The sequence below is a fragment of the Macrobrachium nipponense genome, chromosome 4 (assembly GCF_015104395.2).
Source record: "Macrobrachium nipponense isolate FS-2020 chromosome 4, ASM1510439v2, whole genome shotgun sequence".
Lineage (NCBI taxonomy): Eukaryota > Metazoa > Arthropoda > Malacostraca > Decapoda > Palaemonidae > Macrobrachium > Macrobrachium nipponense.
The window spans coordinates 29,620,613-29,638,038 of NC_061100.1; the positions used below are offsets into that span (position 1 = coordinate 29,620,613).

Sequence of the window (17,426 nt, forward strand, 5' to 3'; positions counted from 1 at the left end):
ATCAAGAGGTCTAATGACATGCAGAAGTTCACCATCTACCAGACAAAATTCCCAGTCTGGTGGGCTAAATTTTATAGGTTTGTCTATTGAGATGGAGTATCTTCCAGTTTGTCAAGTGTAGAACAAACTTAGTTTACTAATTCTGCCAGTCTGTCGAAGTTGCCTAATGGCATGCAGTGGCTCACCCTGAGTCAAATGAAAGTCACAACTTGGTTTGCTAAATGTCATTTGCTTGGTTGAACAACCTGTCTATGAGGTGGAGTAACTTCCAATCTATTAGCTGATAGTCACAACTCATGCAGTGGCATGCTGTGCCTCACAGCCTGTCCAGTGAAACAACAATTAGGTTTACAAAACAGTGTTAATGTGGGATGAAGTAAATTTACAGTTCATTAGTTGGATGTTATAATTAGATTTGCTCAAAACTGCTTCTTGGGTAAACCAACTTCTTAACAGGATGTCAGTGGATCCAAGTAACACAGGTGATCCCTGTCTAAAAATGTAAGTCACAGCACTCTTTCTTTGATTTTGACAGTGATTTATGCTCTAAATTTTTATTAGCAGGTGACTCAACATCATGACAGGATGAGGTCATCACAATTCTTAAATTTCTAAAAGTACTAACTCCCTCATAGACAAATGATTATGCTGTAAGAATTGATAAAATCCTCATTAAAATGTATCCATAAAAAATGCAGATCTACAGAAGAGCACTCAAGTATGACATATTTCCAAGGTTCACTATCAAATTCAGTTTCAACACAAATTTTTTCAACAGTTCTTCATGAAAATATTCCTACGATTTTGTTAATACCTCAGGACAACAGATCACAATATATCAGTTAACATTTTCTTCCCATCAGGAAAATTCTCCTGTCCAGATTTATCCATTTACACTTATTGTCTACATCACAAGTGGAGTTTTTTATGACAATTATAAGTTCCTCTTTGATTAAAAGTCTTTCCACATTCCTTACAAACATACGGCCGCTCTCCAGTGTGCAATATTGTGTGCTCTCTCAAAGTCCCACTTTGACTAAATGACTTTCCACAAATCTCACACTTGTATGGTTTCTCACCTGTATGAACTCTCAAGTGACTCTTGAGAATCTCACCACGAGTAAAAGTTTTGTCACATATGCTACACTTGAAAGGTTTCTCCCCAGTGTGATTTCTCATGTGAACCTTGAGATCCCTGTTTTTCCTGTATGCTTTTCCACAGACATCACAAACAAAAGGTTTTTCTCCTGTGTGAACTCTCATGTGCTTTTGAAGATCCCCACTCTGATAAAATTTTTTCCCACATTCCTGACAGGTGAACGGTTTATCTCCAGTGTGAGTTCTCAAGTGATGCTTGAACGTGCATGACTGCCTGAAAGACCTGCCACATTTCTCACAAACAAATGGTCTGTGCCCAGTGTGAATTCGCATGTGAACTTTTAGATCGCAATTTCGCCTATAAACTTTCCCACATACCTCACAAACAAATGGCTTCTCACTCAAGTGAATATTCATGTGTGTTTGAAGGTCCTCATTCTGATAAAAAATTTGCCCACATTCCTTGCATGCAAGTGACTTGTCCTCTGTATGAGTTCGTAAGTGAAGTTCAAGAGTACATGCCAGAGTAAACTGCCTGCCACATATCTCGCAAACAAATTGTTTGTCAATGGTGTTAACTCCCAAGTCATTTTCATGCTGTGAAGGAAATGTCTTACCAAGTTCACTAACTGCAACCGGCCTCGCTGTTTGATGAGATTTCAGGTGGTCTCTGTACGTATCCCTCAGATGAAATGACTGTCCACACTTCTCACAAACGTAAGAGCTCAGTCCTGTGTGGACTTTCATGTGTTGTCTGTAGCTATCTTTACGATGATACGACTTTCCACAATCCTCGCAAGTAAATGGTTTCTCTCCAGTGTGAGTCCTTATATGATACCTCAAACTATCTTTCCTGATATATGTCTTTCCACATTCTTCACATTTAAACAGCTTGGTGCTTGGGTCTATCTTAGAATTCAGGTCACACTCATTTTCCCCTTGTTCAAATACAATACATTTTGCATCCGATTCCAACTGAGCATCCTGATTTCTTTCCTCTTTGCATTCAGTGCCATATTTTGCATCCTCAGATAATGGATCTTTGGTAACATATTCCGGACTTTCAATTATGAAATCTTCATAAGGCTCTTCTTTGAGGAATCCTTCAGTTTTAACAGTCGATTCCAAGGTGTCAGGTTCCATACTTGAATTGATGTTTCCTTCCCAAACTTACACAAAAACACACAGTGAACTTTGATAATTAACTCAAAACTACATCTGTGTTTAACTGACAAAATATTAACCAAATTACAGTAGTATTTTTATGTGGCTTACAAACTCCTCCTTTTTCACAAATCTGAGATTTACAAGTCACAATTACAGGTTAACTCTCTCCTTCAATTCTTATAAAACTGGAGCAATCCAGATAGTGTAAGTATTCACTAAGTCACTAGAAACTGTTATAGAAAAAAAAAATTATTCCAAGACTGAATCTTGTACTACAAACATTATTCAAGAGGAATTCTCTTGCTCCTTAATTTTTTAGTTATTTTCTGACAAGGAATTCACTCAATCCTTAGTCTTGACAGTAATATCATCAGAATCTTCCAGAATTATTATGTGTTGTGCATAGCCACAAACAGTTCACAAGTCACAAGTATTTAATATTTGAATCCTCCCAAGTTAACATCTACGTAATTTAAATCACAATTTATTCATAGTAAAAATATAAATATATATCAGCAGTACGTCTGAGAAAATTATTTGAACCATATTTCGGCATTTTTTTCATTAACCTCCAAATTTCATCTGGACTAATGTGTTGAAAAATTAGATCAAAATATCTTGTGAACCATACCTGAAGATCGCAAAATCCATTCAATAATGTATGAGGATCACATTTAGCTTCCACTTCTTTTCAGTAATTTCATCGCCATCACTTGTCACCAATGATGATCCTGAAAAACATACAATTCCTGTAGTCTAAACATTTACATAATAGATCTCTAAGTCTAAAAAGCTAAACAAATTAAGACGATCGATAATTTCCACTGCTTGATACTGGATGTAATGTAATCTGTGCTGCTTTCTAGACCAAAAAATATCCAGATACGTAATTAAATAATAGAAAAAATTTTTCCTTGAAGCATAAGTAAACCATACACCATTGGGGGAACTGCCAATAAAAAATTTTCATGAAGTAGAAGCATGTACCTTTCAACAACTATAAGAATCCACAGCTTTCAACAACTAAGAGAAAACAGAATGAGCTTCATGCAACACTGTGAAATGTATTGTAAATAATTAAGGTGACAATATCCTTTATTGTGGCATTTAGCAAAGAGTTATTAAAATTCACTTAAAGAAACATACTGACAGCATAAAAAACACACACAACAGATACACTATATATATTTTTTTGCAATTGTTCTCGTACTACATTTTTCCTGCATGTACAGTAGTACAGTCCTTTGTCTTATAAAGGGGTATTTTTCTTCATGAAAGAGGCTCCTTCAGTTGTTAGAGTTTGCTAAATAATACAGTTACAAATATGTGAAGTGAGTGGGCGGAAATTCCTAAAGAAGACTCCTTTTCTCTCATCTGGCTGAATGTACAGTTGATTAGGGGCAAAAAATTATATGTAAAGCAAAGGTTTGTACATCTGGGAAAAATACATTTTTTTTATAAGAAAATGTTCAGCCTTTTCTGAGGAAATACACAACCCTTCATCTAATATAGAAGACTCACTCATTAGATGAGAAGTACTGCCTCAGAACTGTGATGTCAGACCTTTCAGGTTCCTGATCATGTACATGAGCAGGGAAAGGATGACTCATGTACCCTCCCATATGGCATGACATTTATCAAATAAGAGGCCAATAGAGAAATTTTTGTCAGAATTTGGTATCTTTCTATGTCCACCATGCCCAAAATAAGTCTCTAAAAAATGCTTTGCTAAGCCCATAAGAATATGCCTAATGATGAGACTAATGCTATAAATTTTTATCAGCAGTTACATTCTTGGCACACAAATACAAAGTTAAAAAAATCCAAGTCACCATAAGGACTAAGAAGACAAAATTTTAAAGTACTTACATTAATTATAAATTGCATTAGTATTTTTAGTTGAATAGCCATTATCTTGAGGGTACATTTTCCACATTAAGAGTCTGTTGGGTTCTCTTGTTGACTTCTTTCCAATCTGCTCACACAAAAGCAATTTCTGCCCAATGTTAAGAATCTGGTAGGAAAAGGATGGTTGAGATAAGAACATTGGGAAAAACACTGAATAAATATAGTCCATAAATCTATACGTAATTACATAAATAGAAGTTAAATAAACTTGCAATAATACATACAGTACTCAGGTTATCTTCAATTAATTATTACTAAATATGGACAAAATTCATTACAGTGACAAACCATCAACCATACAACTCTAACGTTATCTTGCATTCTCAAAACATTTCCCATTTGTGATATGATTCTTTACTACCTATCAAACACTTCATCTAAATTGCAAAATCATCCAATCAATAGGAGAAAGCAAGCATTCCTTATCCTGCAAATATAGTGCAGTATACTTTAGGCTAGGATTTAACAGACTTAAATTTTATTTCCTATTAAGAAACCTCTGCTATTAAAGTAGTACTTTGTATTTAATCTTCTATAGTCCACAATAAAATAAAATAAAAATTCAGAAAATTACCTTAAATCACTGTTAGATCATTGCAAATCTCTGTACAAAAGCATTTCTGGAGTTGCTACAATTATATACAGTATCCTTCACAATCATTGAGACATTGGCCTAAGTGCAAAGGTATTTTTACCAGCAATCCTACTAGGTTCATGTGCATTGCTAAGCTAGTTCAGGATTCTTGGCAAAAGTGAAGTAGACTAATGGATTAAATTGAAGAATACCACTGCTGCCTGGTTCCTATAAGTTGCTACAAGTCGCCTACTGGAATATTTACCACATATTATGTTTAGCTGTAACATATAGGGTAAAATACCAAATGTCCGGCCTTTACCTTCCTGAAAAAGTACTTTAACAAGTGCTGTAACTCAGGATAGACATTAGTCTAGAGACAGCATCTGTCGATGCAACACATCAAGGCCTCTACTTTCCTCCTAAGTCAATTTTTTCTCCCAAGTCACAAATTAAGGGCATAATTTCTGATTTTCGGGAAGGTGGCCGTGCTATGGTAGAGGTTGGCCATGCAGTATTTTACCCAATGTTGCTTATGGTTATGATATTCCCCATCTTTTGTATATGCTTTTACATTCATCCCAGTTCCTCGCTGGATGAGTGGTTTTCACGTTCGGCTGCCAATCCGGTGGTCCGAAGTTCGATTCCCTGCTCTGCCAACGCGGAATCACAGGAATTTATTTCTGGTGATAGAAATTCATTTCTCGATATAGTGTGGTTCGGATCCCACAATAAGCTGTAGGTCCCATTGCTAGGTGACTAATTGGTTCCTAGCCACGTAAAAATATCTAATCCTTCGGGCCAGCCCTAGAAGAGCTGTTAATCAGGTCAGTGGTCTGGTAAATCTAAGATAGTATACTTAACTTACATTCATCCCAAAGAGACTGGTATTAAACACAACACCAGAAAGGCACAGCAGTAATATTCAATTTCTGGGTCCAGCCCATGTCGCTACGTGAAATGTCCATTAGCACACATTTCTAAGGTAAATTATTGCTAACATACCAGAGAAAAAAGCTAATATGGAAATGCCAGAATATTCTGGCTCGCTCACCTTATTTAAAGGTGTCGGTATGATTTCTGGGGTGAGTGAAACCACTACCAGGGGTCCTTTGCCATTTAGATTCATCCTCCTTCAAAATCCCTCTACTAGAGAGGAGCCGACCTAAGGCCCACTCCCCGCTACCGTTACTGCTAGCGCCTCTGACGTCATTCCTTTTCGTTAGCACAATCCAGACCGCACGCGTTTTTCTTGCTCTGTGTTGTGCTCGCTCTGGATTTATATTCTTTCATCATGCAACGTCAAGACTCATCTGCATCCAGGTTAAGTACTGCTAATAATGTTTCATGTCAATTATAGCCGGGCAAGGGCCCGTTTAACCATTTTATTTCGGTTATTATAAACGGCGTCCCGGACGGCTTTGTTCCCAAGCCGGGCAAGCTCCCACGTGTTCCTTTGTTTCATGCTACACTCGGTCTTCTATACCGTTTGTGCTCGAATTATTTAGCAGTACATTATTATTCTAATGGTGATGCATTTTTGACGTATCATTGATATTATTTATGTAATTTTTAACACGGGGGTTGTTAAGAGTTTGCTCTAAGCTCATAGCCTACATCGCTTCCTTCAGCTCAGAGTTCATGCATGCATGTTCTTTTAGTTGTCAGGTCTCTATGTTAGGCTCCCTAAGGACTTAGGTCCTTTCTTTTGGTCCTGAGCTACCCTGGTCACCGCCCTACGTTTCTACGTATCAGCATAGGCCAGCTGCTTTGAGTCGCTAAGGTCGCCCTCCCTTCTCGGTTGGTCCGATCCAGCTTCTCCAGGACTCTTCTTTCTCTTCTCCATCATATTTCTTCCTTCTCCCCCGTGTTTTGTTAGGATGTTATTGATATTCATGCTTTTCAAGACAGTTCGGGCTGGCCTAGGCCACCTTCGATCGCATGGTCTTTCTCACAGTGTGGCTCACCCCACAACCGAGAAGGGTCCAGGCGACCGCTATGAGCCACCCAGCGTCGGTCCCCCATGCTTACTCCCCCCTCCAGGAGGGAGATACGCTTGTTCACGTTGTCCCTGGCAACCGATCCGAGCTCCCTCCCTTCCTCCCCCCACCATGCGGGGGATATGGGAGTTAGCTGGAGGACACTCGACGCTGGCTCGGCTCAACACCGCTCTCCCTATATGTATAGTACCGGGGGGACCCCTGCCTGGCCGAGTCTCGGTTGGCCACCAGGCTCGATTACGCTCGGCTCTCCTCAGTTCTCAGGCTGAGCTCCCCTACCCCGAGTAATCAGCCTTCCCCGCTCCGGCGGATCAGGGCTCCGGCATTCCCAGGTCCCAGGACCAGTGACTGTGGGAGAGCTCCGGCATCTTTTTATACCTCATGCATGTTTACGTTTACTCTTAACATCCATTATTTTAGTCTAAGTTGGCGGAGACCCCGCTCCCCATCCGGGTTTCACCACCTACTTATTCTAATTTTAAGTTTTTTACGGCGGGGTTATCCACCCCGTCACCAATTATTGGTCCCCTCCTGCTCCTCACCCGCCGTCCCAGTACTCCTCGCTCCGGCATATAGGTTAGGTACTACTCCTGTCTCGGTGATATGTTGTCCTTCGGCAACGCCGGAGACACACTGATTCAAGTTTTACCAACCCTATCGGACACTCACCACGTTACACGGCAGAAGAGCAGGTAGAGACTGAGCCTTAAATTTATCTATTAACTCCGGTGCATTCCGGTGTTATGATATATCACATCATGGACTTAGTCCAGGAGGTTAGTGTTGATATTCATGTATCATTTCACTTACAGGTCACCCACTGCATGGAGTCGGGCTGCAACGCCGTACTCCAAGACCCCTGTGGGCACGAGGTTTGCCGGACCCACGCTACCTGTGCGATCCGGTACAGTGATTCATTGGTTTGGCACCACGAGAGCTGCACGATCTGCTACAAGTTAGTGGATCAGGTCTCCTCCGGGGTAAGTAGGCCTCCGGATGCTAAACCTTGTCATATTTAATTCATTGACCAATATAATTCGTGATATATCAATTAGCATTTATATTTTAAGTTAATCTAAAGTAGCCTTGAGTATTAATACTAACCCTCTCTTTCAGGGTGCCCAAGCGGTTAGGGACGCCGCTTTGACCACTTTGAAGGCCTGGGTTGGTGGCTTTGGACAAAATGTCACCAAAGGTCAACCCTACATTTTGTCCAAGGAGATGGCCACCCTCATCTTCCCTGGCGGAAAGCCAGCCTCCTATGTGGACCCACAGGCGGCGGCTCCTCTGATCGCCACCATACAAGAGCAGGTCACACTGGCTTCGGAGGAACCAGCGAATCAGTAGGTCCTGCAAGAAGTAACAGCGCTTGATCTCAACCTCGCGCCCATGACGGTAGACGCCGCAGGTAGGGATGTAAGTGAGGCAGGTTTAGTAGGGGCTCAAGGTCTTCCCTTGAGCCCATCTACAGCTTCTTGCCCTACTTCTTCTACTTCTTTTCAGGGATTCACCGGGGATGGGCAGTCGGTCAGACCGAAGTCCGCCCAGGTGATCCCTAAAGTCAAAGGTAAGCGTGACTTTAAATCGCTTCAAAAGACACTGTCTAAGAAGTCAGGTTCTAGTAGCACTCAGAAATCTTCGGCTCACCATCCCGGAGTGGAGAAGGCTAGAATGACTTCGTACTCGAAGGGTTCCAAGTCCAAGTCTTCTAGGGACAAGGCTCAGCTCTTCTCCAACCCTGAGCCTTCAACCTCTACAGGAACCCGTCCTAGGACACCCAAAGAAAAGGTGGAACCTTCACCTTTCGACCCAGACACCTTCACTGCAAATATTTCGGCCAATATTATGCAGCAGATGGGTAGTCTGGTCGGGAACTTGGTCCAAAACAAGTTCCAAGAGATGTTTTCTCAGATCTCGTCTTCTTTGGAGGAGTCAGGCCAGTCAATCCGAGCCATTTCGGAGAGACTAGTTACTCAGGAGAACCTCATTGCAGGTCTCCGAGAGAATCCCACGACAGGTCTTGCACAGCCCAGCATGGTAGTCCAAACCATGCCGGACTCACGTACTCTCCCTACCTTCACGGCAAGTAATCCCAGGAGGATTTCTTCCCACGCTCCCTTCAAGGACAGGATGCTGACGTTGGAGGGCTGTGGAACTCAAAGGCTTGAGGACTTCGAGTTCCATCCGGCAGATCTGCAACCCCCCTTCATCGGCTATGCCCGCCTTACAGAAGCAGCGATGAGGAGAGAGGACAAGATCCCGAAGGAGACGGTCATCCTCTCCGGGATCAAGCTCAACGTGAATGGCTTAGGAGCCTGGAGGAGTGGCAATGCAATAACACCAAGGTCCAAGCCTTTAAAAGTGCCTTCACGATTTTCACAGTGGACGCGGAAACGCCCATCCCGTTCACTTCGAAGGTAGCTGAGCTCACTATACAGGCCGCAATGAAAGATGAGCCAATGCCACAGCTCCGGGAGACGGAACCTACATCCCTCCTGCTCCCCAGAACAGACGATCTATGGTTAGATCTCCCAGCCACCTTTTCGGTCGGGAAACTCAAACCAGACTGTGCCATTTCGCAGTTTAGCGAGAGACTACCCAGGCTTCCGGACAGCCTCATCCAGGCTGAATTCGACGCCCGAATGAGATTGTCCAGGTCCCTCAATACTTTAGTATGACGGAGGTATTGGCTCTGATCTACGGAGAAGAGCCGCTATTCAAAATCATAGCAAAGTCACAATTGCATACAATGCAATGTGACTTATATGATTCGTCATAGCTAGACGGAATTGTCGGAAACATGTCCTGGCGGAGGCCACCATCCGACACAAGCCCAATAAGCTATTAGCTGCTTCCATCTGGGGTGCTGATCTCTACCCAGAGTCGGTAGTGAACTCAGATCACTGCGAGGTAACCAGACTCAACCAGAGTCTGAAGGTTCGTTGGGGATTGACCAGCAAGAGGCAGTAATGCAGACGGTTCCGGTATCACAAGTACCGCAACCGTCCACCTCCAAGGCACAGCCATAACAACAGTTTGTGCTGGTGGCGCAACCACAGCACGCGCAGGCTTCAACCTCCTATGCTGTTTGCCCGGCTTTCAACCCAGTGTTTGAAAGCCAGTCCTTTCAGCCATTCAATAGGTTTGGCAGGGGTAGCAGAGCTAGAGGTGCCTTCCGCCAGAGAGGGAGTGGAAGAGCATCCAGCCGAGGTAAGCACTTACGAGGAGGGCACGGGACACGCCCTTCCCCGAGCCAGTGAGAATCCTCAGGTAGGAGGGAGACTGTTCCTCTTTCGCCACAGATGGAGGTTCAGCAAATGGGCCCAAAGTATTGTGTCCAAAGGACTAGGATGGAGCTGGATCAAAGGTCCTCCTCCATCCAAAACCTTCCATCAACAACCAACAGCGGAATTGATAGAGTACGCTCAAGAACTCCTTCAGAAAGGAGTAGTGTCAAAAGTCAAGCATTTAAAGTTTCAAGGTCGCTTGTTCAGCGTGCCAAAGAAAGGCTCAAACAAACGAAGAATAATTCTAGACTCGTCCCGTCTAAACTTATTCATTTGTTGCGACAAGCTCAGAATGCTGACCATCTCGCAGGTGCGGACCTTACTACCCCATGGAGCCGTCACCACCTCTATCGATCTTACAGACACATACTATCATGTTCCAGTAGCAAGACACTTCCGCCCGTTCCTAGGCTTCAGGCTAGGGAACCAAGCATTCTCCTTCAAGGTAATGCCTTTCGGGCTCAATGTAGCCCCCAGAATATTTACAAAACTGGCGGAGACAGTCGTTCAAGAACTCAGGTCTCAAGGAATAATGCTAGTTGCTTATCTGGACGATTGGCTCGTTTGGGCCACAAGCATCGAGGAATGCCACAAAGCAACGGTCAAAGTAATCCAGTTTCTGGAACACCTAGGGTTCCAGATAAACAAGACCAAGTCCCTGCTAACACCGGAGCCTCGCTTTCAGTGGTTAGACGTTCAATGGGACTTGAACTCCCACACTCTATCAATTCCGTCGTTGAAGAAGAGAGAAATAGCCAAATCAGCCAGACAATTTCTCAAGTGCAAACAGACATCCCGGAGGAACCAGGAAAGGATCCTAGGCTCTCTCCAATTTGCTTTGATAACAGACGTTCTGTTAAAAGCAAAACTGAAAGATATAAACCGTGTCTGGCACTCAAGGGCAAACAACAGATCCCGAGACAAACTATCCACTGTCCCGGCGATCTTACGCAAACGCCTCCGTCCCTGGACGGAGGTCAAGAATTTGTCGAAGACAATTCCTCTTCAGTTCCCTCCGCCGGCACTAGTTATCCACACAGATGCGTCACTAACCGGCTGGGGAGGGTACTCTCAGTACAAGAAGGTACAAGGAACCTGGTCCCTTCCATTCTGCCAGCTTCATATCAATGTACTGGAAGCTATGGCAGTGTTCCTCACCCTGAAAAAGCTTCATCCAGCCAAGAAATCTCATATCAAACTGGTGCTGGACAGTGCAGTGGTAGTACACTGCATCAACAGGGGAAGCTCCAAGTCAAACCATGTGAACCATGTCATGATAGCCATATTTTCATTGGCAGCCAAGAACAAATGGCACCTGTCCGCCACCCACCTAGCGGGAGCAAGGAACATAATAGCGGATGCGCTATCTCACTCAGTCCCACTGGAGTTGGAGTGGTCCCTGTCATTCAACTGGATCTGTCAACAAGTCCCAGGGCTTCAGGTGGATCTCTTCGCCACGGAGTCGAACCACAAACTCCCTTGCTACATGGCTCCCAACCTGGACCCTCTGGCTTATGCCACGGACGCCATGGCTATAGACTGGAATCAATGGAAGATTTACATCTTTCCTCCAGTGAATCTTCTCTTGAAGGTTCTGAACAAACTCAGGACGTTCAAGGGACACATTGCTCTAGTAGCCCCCAATTGGCCCAAGAGCAATTGGTTCCCACTACTACTGGAATTGGGACTCCGACCTCAATGGATTCCCAATCCCAGGCTATCACAACTAGTACAAACGAAGGCTGTGTACGCTTCCTCAGGAATTCAGAAAACCCTAACTTTATGGATTTCATGAAGTTTGCGGCAAAAAGGGATGACAACATCGACCCTCAAAATATCCTATTCTTAGAATCGGATAAACGGGAATCAACCCTACGTCAATATGACTCAGCAGTTAAAAAAGTAGCTATATTCCTGAGGAATTCTGAAACTCAAACCATGACAACCAATCTGGCCATATCCTTTTTTAAGGACACTGTTCGAAAAAGGTTTAGCAGCAAGTACTATCACTACTACTAAATCTGCACTCAAGAAAATCTTCCAGTTTGGTTTCAAAATAGACCTAACAGACTTTATTTTTCATCTATCCCCAGGGCCTGTGCTAAACTCAGGCCATCAGAGAGGCCTAAGTCTGTGTCATGGTTCTTAAATGATGTTCTCAAACTGGCCTCAAACACTGACAATGAATCATGTGACTTTTTACCCCTCCTGAGGAAAACATTATTCCTTTTAAGTCTAGCTTCAGGAGCCAGGGTATCTGAACTTTCGGCTCTATCTAGAGACTCTGGTCATATAGAGTTTCTCCCTTTAGGAGAAGTATTACTTTCTCCAGATCGACAATTTCTAGCTAAAAATGAGGACCCACTAGATAGGTGGGCCCCGTGGAAAATTTTCCTACTTCCACAGGACCCATCCTTATGCCCAGTTACTGCCCTAAGAGCATACCTAAATAGGACGGCCCTAAGATCTTCAGGCTCTTTATTTATGAGGGAAAAAGGTGGCACTATTTCCTTAAAAGGAATCAGGCAACAAATATTATATTTCATTAAACAAGCCAACCCAGAGTCTTTCCCTCGTGTACATGACATTAGGGCAGTGGCTACCTCTGTTAACTACTTTCAGCATATGAATTTTGATGATCTGAAAAAGTATACAGGCTGGAAATCTCCGACAGTATTTAAACGCCATTACCTCAAGTCCTTAGAAGCACTTAAATTTCCAGCAGTGGCAGCGGGAAACACAGTTTCCCCTGACACTGCTTAAGTAGTAGTAAGTAGTTTAAATCTAGATCTCTCCTTTCTACCTGCCTCACTGACATTCTTGCCGTGGCTCTGCCACCATGTCGCCTTTGTCGTACCTTGGATGCCACATGTTGTACATAATTGTGATGTTTCCTTGTATTTTAATTTTAGGATTAATCACATTTAATATTGTATATAATTTTAAGGTTAATCATAGTTTACTGTAATTACTCTTAAGTTTTCAGTACCTTTGTTACCTAGTTCGTAACTTTATTTTTAGATTATACCAATTAACCTTAATTGTTTTTTATTTTTCCTACAATATTCTTTTGTACTCCATTGTTCCAAGCTTTTGTGGCCGCCGTGGTAGTGGTTTTCACTCGCCCCAGAACTATACCGACAACTTTTAATAAAGGTGAGCGAGCCAGAATATTCTGGCATGTCCAATTTAGCAATTCTCTGGTATTATAGCAATATTTTACCTTAGAAATAGTGCTGAAGGAACCTATTTCACGGAGCAACACGGCCGAGCCCAGAAAAGGGATTTTGACGAAGGAAAAATCTATTTCTGGGCAAGGGCCCGTGTCGCCCAGTGAAATCCCACCCTTCTCTTGTACCCCCCCCCCCCCTTTTTTTTTTGGCCCAAGCTTGGGTGCTTACTCCAGGTATGACGTCAGAGGCGCTAGCAGTGACGGTAGCAGGGAGTGGGCCTTAGGTCGGCTCCTCTCTAGTAGACGGATTTTGAAGGAGGATGAATCTAAATGGCAAAGGACCCCTGGTAGTGGTTTCACTCGCCCCAGAAACCATACCGACACCTTTAAATAAGGTGAGCGAGCCAGAGTATTCTGGCATTTCCATATTAGCTTTTTTCTCTGGTATGTTAGCAATAATTTACCTTAGAAATGTGTGCTAAGGGACATTTCACTGGGCAACACAGGCCCTTGCCCAGAAATAGATTTTTCCTTTGTCAAAATCCCTTTTTCCTGCCTCGGCTATGGGTAGGCTTAGTGGTGACCAGTTATTAAGTCACAGGGAAAGATAGTCACAATTTTGGCTAGGAAAAAAGTCACAGGAAATAAAGTCACAATAATTTATGGTGACCAGTAATAAAGTCATAAGGAAAAATTCACACCATATCTTGGGGGTCATTATCTTTATATGATATTTACAGTCTTATTTAAGTTTTTACTGTAATCCTCAAACAAGTTTGTACTAGAGGGAAACACCCCAGTGGATCCATCGTCATCGCATGGATCAGTCTTATTCACTCAATATTTAATTGGTAAAACAAGAATACAATTACATCTTTAAGCATACCATTCAAAAGATTGAAGTTTCGTCAACATAATGTGATACATATATATGAAAGCCCCATACATACTAAAATAAGCATGAGCTCTTCGTAAAATGTTTTCAAGGGAGTTTTGAAATCCAATATGGTGGCAACCATGTGACTGGCCATTCTAACCACAGACAATCCACCATCTTTCCTAGCACTCATTTGAACAATGTTAGTGTATATATGTAACGTTTATTGATCTTACTCAAGATAGCAGTTGTAATCAGCACAATAAAACAACATTTTTTTGCCTATATTAGTGAAAGTATGAAACTTCTTATTCCCGAGGTTATGGTTTGAACTGAAATTCATTTTTACCTGGTAATCGGTGGTTTTATCTTTACTGCCATCACAACTGAAACTCCACAGTGCTTATTTGATTGTTATTATACACGTTTTGGTCTTAATTCACTCTAAATTCCACTTGAACCACGTTGCTGTTCCTGGTACCTAAGCGCTCACTCCACAAACACAGTTACGAGCAGAAGACGACTACACTGTTTATGAGGTGCAAAGCTTTATTCCCTTAATTGTTTACTTTACTCATTAGTTAGTTTAACTTTACTTCAAAATGTTTATTTAATTCATGTCTATTATCCCTTTTTAGCAACCAAATTAACCCAGAAAAATTACAAATATTTCTGATGTACTTACGAGCAGACGACGCGACAAAAAATGACTCATCATTGCCAATCTAGTGGAGCTTCACAAATACGCCGATGCATTTACAAACTGTTTCCATGAATTCTAGTTGTCATATTAATGCAGTAATGATAAAATTGCTGTAATATGTATATATACTACGAATAGATATGCTAATTTCACTTATTTCCCAGGTTTTGTGTAAGTCTTATACACAGTTTGGAGGGTAAACATATACCAATTGACAACACTGATAAACTATTGAAGAGCACAAAACGCCGCAAAGAATGCCGTAGTTCCCTTGGATAAGTAATGGTTGGAAGTTGTGTTTACAATTGTTGTAATGAAAGTGCCCCAGCGTCTATGAGTACAAGTGGTGTGCAGATTTAGCAGAGGAAATGGGAAGTTTGTTGACACAAGCGACTGCGCAAACATCGAGATGGTGTCAATCTTCTAAACTTTTTTAATTGTAAGTAAAAATTTCGAAAGCGTCATGGGGGTAGCGTGCACTGCGTTGGCCACACTTTTCATTACCTTCTGTTTAAATCTAAAAATATTACCACAATTTCTAACTTGGGAGAAAATAGGGTAAACAATCACTGACGATCCACCATCATCACGCTGGCTGGGTCTTATTCACTCGATATTTAATTGGTGAAACTAGAATACAATAACAACTCTAAGCATACCATTCAAAAGACTGAAGTTTCATAAACATAATGTGATAAATGAAAGCCCCATACGAACTAAAATAAGCATGTGACGCTCTTCGTAGAATATGTTTTCAAGGCAGTTTTGAAATCCAATATGGCGGCGAGCGTGTGGCTGGATGGGTCTACACGGATGGACAGCATCTTTCCCAGCCTTCCCAGCACTCATTTGAACAATGTTAGCATATATATATAACGTTTATTGATCTTACTCAAGATTACAGTTGTAATCAGCACAATAAAACAACATTTTGTTGCCTATATTAGTGAAAGTATGAAACTTGTTATTCCCGGGGTCATGGTTTGAACTGAAATTCATTTTTACCTTGTAATCGGTGGTTTTAACCTTACTGCCATCACAACTGAAACTCCACAGTGCTCATTTGATTGTTATTAGACACATTTTGGTCTTAATTCACTCCACATTGCACTTGAACCACGTTGCTGTTCCTGGTTCCTAAGCGCTCACTCCACAAACACAATTACGAGCAGCAGACAACGACACTGCAAAGTTTTATTCCCTTAATTGTTTACTTTACTCATTATTTAGTTCAACTTTACTTTGTTATTTCAAAATGTTTATTTAATTATGTCTATTATCCCTTTTTGGCAACCAAATTACCATGAAAAATTACAGATATTTCTAAAGTAAGATACAATCCAATGTTTCTAACCTTGTCGTACATCTGGCTGCCGAAAACCATAGCGGAGCAGACTATGGATAAGTGGATCATAATGTTTTTTTATTTTTGTTTTTTTGCTAGCACTTTTCATTGATTCAAGTCTATATTAGCCCATAAACGCCAAAGCGGTATTTTAAAAATCGTCTCCCGTATGCAGGCGCCGTTCGCGAGTGAGCGCCGAAGCAGAAATTTTTTTTTTCTTTTTTAATCACAGCACGCTTAGTTTTCAAGATTAGGAGTTAATTTTTGGCTCCTTTTTTTTGTCATTGCCTGAAGTTTAGTATGCAACCATCAAAAATTAAAAAAAAAATATCATTATCATATATAAATATTGAGATATATGACTGTGCAAAAAAATTTTTCATATATAATTGTATACAAATCGCACTGTGAGCAAAACGGTTAAAGCTAACAAGTTTATTTTTTTCGTTGTATTTTACACTAAATTGCGATCATTTTGGTACATAACACATTGCAAAATTATCAAGGTTGTATTTCAAAACTGATAAAAGCTACAACCATGGGTTGTTTTTAGTTGTATTCTACATGAAATTGCGCACATTTTCATATATAAAACTTTATGTAACGGCTAATTTAAAATGGTACAAACATTACGACAATCGGACGAATAAATTTATGATTTTTTCGGAAGAGTTACCGCGTGGACATATGGAAAAAGTTTATTTCATAAATTCACCATAAATCGAAATACTGTGCTAGAGACTTCCAATTTGTTGCAAAATAAAGGTAAATGATTGAATATTACTAAAATGTAATAGTTTTAGCTTACAATTGCGTTTTTTGACCATTTCGGTCAAGTCAAAGTTGACCGAAGGTTGAAATTTTGGCACTTATCGTTACTTATATGAAAATATTTCAAAACTGATAAAAGCTACAACCATAGGTTGTTTTTAGTTGTATTCTACATGAAATTGCGTACATTTTCATATATAAAACTTTATGTAACGGCTAATTTAAAATGGTACAAATATTACGACAATCGGACAAAAAAATTTCGAATTTTTTCGGAAGAGTTACCGCGCGGACATAAGGAAATTTTTTTTTTTTATAAATTCACCATAAATCGAAATGTTGTGCTAGAGACTTGCAATTTGTTGCAAAATAAAGGTAAATGATTAAATATTACTAGAATGTAAGAGTTTTAGCTTAACTTTGACCATTTCAGTCGAGTCAAAGTTGACCGAAGGTTGATATTTTGGCACTTATCGTTATTTATATGAAAATATTTCAAAACTGATAAAAGCTACAACCATGGG

The 17,426-nt window shown here is 41.1% G+C and overlaps 1 protein-coding gene across 2 annotated transcripts in view; it reads right to left on the reverse strand.

Moving 5' to 3' along the window:
* Positions 1–388: 388 nt before the first annotated feature.
* Positions 389–17,426, reverse strand: part of LOC135210835 (zinc finger protein 501-like) — a 46,590-nt gene continuing 29,552 nt past the window's right edge. Inside the window, exons 1-3 of one of the 2 annotated variants that reach the window (XM_064243711.1) lie at positions 15,792–15,919; positions 4,135–4,279; positions 389–2,996 (exon numbers count right to left, since the gene is read on the reverse strand). In XM_064243711.1, coding sequence (XP_064099781.1) covers positions 910–2,241 — 1,332 coding nt within the window. In that variant the 5' untranslated portion in view covers positions 2,242–2,996; positions 4,135–4,279; positions 15,792–15,919 and the 3' untranslated portion in view covers positions 389–909. Of the gene's footprint in view, positions 2,997–4,134; positions 4,280–15,791; positions 15,920–17,426 lie in introns of those variants that run through there. The other variant, XM_064243710.1, reaches the window with a different exon arrangement.